Source organism: Lepidochelys kempii, chromosome 10 (genome assembly GCF_965140265.1).
Source record: "Lepidochelys kempii isolate rLepKem1 chromosome 10, rLepKem1.hap2, whole genome shotgun sequence".
In the NCBI taxonomy this organism is placed as follows: Eukaryota; Metazoa; Chordata; order Testudines; family Cheloniidae; genus Lepidochelys; species Lepidochelys kempii.
The window spans coordinates 20,569,574-20,573,681 of NC_133265.1; the positions used below are offsets into that span (position 1 = coordinate 20,569,574).

A 4,108-nucleotide genomic window follows, 5' to 3' on the forward strand; every position below is an offset into this window, starting at 1 on the left:
AGCACCTGCTTGAGAAATGCCCTCTATAAATAATCAGTTTCTGTTTCAGACAGAATTTACATTGAAAATTACTTCCATCCAGCTGGATGGTCCTTCTAGAAACTTGAATCTGCAGTTGCTATTCAAATGAGCAGCCAGAGTCCCTTGAGAGGCCTCAGGTGAAATCCCTATTATTTAATATACTCTTTTTAAGAAGAACCTTGATATTTAGCTGCTGTTGCTGGCCACACTTACTACTGTTTGTACAAAGTGAGAAGTGGAAACATTCTTCCTCCTTAGCTTGTCCTTACTCTTTAACCATTTCTGTGGCTTCCTAGTTCACTAATTACTGACCCTGATGACTCAACATTGCTTCAAAAATGAGTATTTTGACAGCTTGCTGCAATCTTGTATACCCTGTCACCTTCGATGTTCCAGTAAGCCACCTTTTTCATGTCAGAGCTATTGTAATGAGAGTAAGTACCAATTCTGTAACATTATTTGTTTGTGCTGTGCATTTTCACATTTGTACTTTGCATTGATTCTAAACATAAAACATGAAGAATGACACTAAAGTTTACGAGACCAAGTATAAAATCTGTACAAGATTGAAGACCTAAACCCAGTATTCTATATATCAAATGAACTATGTTAGGAAAAATAAATGTTTCAAGCTACCTAGGTGTCACTCACCAGAAAAAGAAATTATTCCTTAGAGATGTGAGAGGCTTATAGATTAGGCCATGTATTTATTAATTGCTTGTTGTTTTTAATGTACATAATATGTCTCCTTTATTTTAAAAGGTACTACAGGTCAAATAAAAGTATCAGATGGAATTCTTTGGATCGGTTTGGGAATAGGAGTGATTTTAACATTCACAGTGTTCATATTAATGGTCTTGTTTAAAAGGAGGCACGCAAAACAATCAAAGGAAGAACTGAAAAACACAGGTACAAAATATGATTGTCAAGAAATACAATTCTTTGTAAAATATTTTCAGATTGTTGTGAATTTCCACTATGTTCTTTGAATTTATAATTTTTAGTCTAGCCTACATCACCAGATTCTGATAGTTTTACTCATGTTGGAGAGTACATTATTCCACAAATAGACGCACTAAAGTCAATGAGATTAACTGTGGAAAAAAGTACTTTCCAACATGGGTAAGGATATCATATTATAGCCAATAGTAGTTAGGAGCTCTCTGGTCTTGGCTAGAGAATCACACTTGTTTTTTAATTCCAGTATATATTTTTAACTTGCTTATCCTATTTTGCATTGGAAAATTGCTATAAACTCTTAACAGAATTTCTTTATCAAGGCCCAGTCCTTCCTGCTATTGAAGTCAAAAGGAATTTTACTTGGCGGGAGAATAAAGATGGAAGATTAGCCTCGCAGCTTGTAAAGTGTAAATTGACTTGATTCAACCCTGTAGCCTCTCAAAGCCATATATATATTTTCCCTATGGCAGCAAAGAATTAAATTACTTTTTGACCTTTTCATATCCATAGATATTTACAGCAAAGATGCTTCTGTTAATTTTATATATATATATATGATAGTAAATATATAATAGATTCCGTAGATGCCCATCCTAAATTTGAGAGCGGGGGCACGTTCAGTAGATTCTATGACTTGACTTTACTGACTGAGATAGCATGCCACGTGAACTAAAATATTTTTTCATATCTTCACAGAGTCTGCAGTGGAGCTGAATGTTATACTCAAGGCTGATACTGAGACCAGTGTGAATGCAGATATAATTGGAGATTCCCTCCAAAGTGAAGCATCACTGACGTATTCAGTGGAGGAATGCCCTTGCGGGGACTGTGGCTTGGTGAAACTCCAAACTGGCTTTGATACTTCATTCCCATTACCAGCCACAGAGGAAGGAGCTACTGTTCTGGTTACCACAAAGACTTCTGAATATTGCAGCTATATTCCAGATGCTACAATGACTCTGTGATAGGGAGATTGATTATTATGTAGTAAAAAATGCTTCAATCAGCTCATCCAGTATAGGTATACTCATAAATCTTATTATTTGCTGTCAGTAGAGAAGGATAGTACATGTGGTTTCTTTATAGCTCTTGCATTTAACTTTCATTGGTATTATATTATTTCTAATTTTAGTCTCTCTTGGGAGCTATTTACTGGAACTTATAAGCTATAAGAACCTCTATTCAGGGAAAACTTTTCTGCACTATCATTAAAGACTATATTTACTAGTCAAAAGGTTGGATGTGCATAAATGCCATCAATAAGCAAGCTCAAATGTATATTTAATAACCATGTCACAGAAATAAATCTTGTACCAAAATGTTTTTGTACCAAAATGTAGTACTAAGAGGTGCAAAAGAAAAGGAGGGGAGAAAAAAAGGTGTGTAGCATCATTTTGGTACCACTTCAGAGATCCAGGTTCTGAGACTTTGGGGCCCAATGAAAATGGGAATGCTTGCAAAGGAAGTGCTCCAGTATTGGATATATTTATGGAATATGTAATTATACCCAGTTAAGATACCTCACAACTGCTATACTGGAAGAAGAGATGGTATTGCAAAGCCTCTAATTGCCAATCTGGTTTCTGATAGTAGAGGAGGGCTTTCTTATATGGATCAAACATTTTCAAAAAATATTTAGCAGGGATTTACTCTTAGTGTCAACTAGCTACATGCAAAAAATTCAATCTAAAGTTAGGCATGCGTACGCACCTAAATAAGTGTTCTGGTTTTCATAGCTGCTGAGCACTTGCAGTTCCCATTGAAGTCAATGAAGGCTGTTGATGCTCAGCAATAATCACCTTTGTACTACTAGAGCACCGTCCATCCAAGGATCTCAGTGTGAAGGAACAATCATGAGTGAATTAAGACTCATAACACAAGAATAACCCACATCTTTAAGATGGGGAAATTGAGGAACTGAAAGGAAAAAAGATTACAAAACTTGCTGAACATCACACTCTGCACGACTGACACACAGGCCACATATTTAGGCGTCTAATTATGGATTTAGATGCCTAACTCTGGCTACACAAGTCTGAAAATTTTGGCCAAGCCATACATCATGGGAATCTAAATAAGATGTACTGTAACTGTTTCTATTATAACAATTGCATTAATCTTCATTTGTGCTTGGGACCTGTTCAAGACCTTGGATCTATGCATGCATATATAGCCCTTAATCAAAGAAAGTAGATTTTATTCTTATTTGTTTTGCTACCTAGTTTTCCCAACTACTTTTGTAGCTTTTCTTGGTGCTGTGTATTTTGAAACATCAACATTTGGGATTATTTTTGGTTAAATGATACTTGACACCTGTATTTGAAAGTTTTAAATATTTTATTTTTCACTAGTTCAATCCATCTTTCATTTATATATGGTATTTCTCATTTCAAATTATTATTTTGAAGATACAGCTCTTTGGTCTGAAACAATTATCTGTACATGCAAAGAATCATGAAGGGAAGTTGCTTTATGAAGCACCTTAGAGAAGAAATACTTCAGAAGCTTCCAAATTACCACAGGACTACATCTATTGTGGATGTTCACATTTGGATGATTATGCTTCTAAGAGTAGAATGGCTTGGAGTTCAAGGCTGTTTCATGCTGCTCAGGCTAGATAGGCCTGAACTGTGAGATGTGGATGTAGGTTTCTACTTTAGTTTCATCAGAAGGGGCTGGTCCCCAAGAAATTAAGTTCAGCTCATGTTCAGGAGTGAAAAAAGGTTCACAGTTGATAATCTGGTTTGGTTTTTGTTCACCTTACAAAAAACAAAACAAAACAAATGCATGATGAAAAGTTTGCATGGATACCCCAATTCTCCCCAAGTTGGAGTTGCTAGTACAATCTGGACCTTGCCTTTTGCTTTCTGACAGCACCACCTCTCCTTTTCCTTGATTGCCTCTGTTTCTTTAACCCAGGTTATTAGTTAGCAAAGAAAACTGGACCTGACTCTCCCATTGAAATGGTTATTACTCCGCTTCCAAACGCCCCGCTCTGCTGTTTCAGAGTAGCAGCCATGTTAGTTTGTATCTGCAAAAAAGAACATGAGTACTTGTGGCACCTTAGAGATTAACAAATTTATTAGAATGTAAGTTTTTGTGAGCTACAGCCCACTTCATCGGCTGC

The 4,108-nt window shown here is 36.1% G+C and overlaps 1 protein-coding gene across 1 annotated transcript; it reads left to right on the forward strand.

Annotated features, from left to right (window-relative positions):
• Positions 1-337: 337 nt before the first annotated feature.
• Positions 338-1,946, forward strand: TNFRSF17 (TNF receptor superfamily member 17). The gene is made up of 3 exons (XM_073361405.1): positions 338-455; positions 784-930; positions 1,678-1,946. The coding sequence occupies exons 1-3, from the start codon at positions 338-340 to the stop codon at positions 1,944-1,946; spliced, it is 534 nt and encodes a 177-aa protein (XP_073217506.1).
• The last annotated feature ends 2,162 nt before the right edge of the window (positions 1,947-4,108 follow it).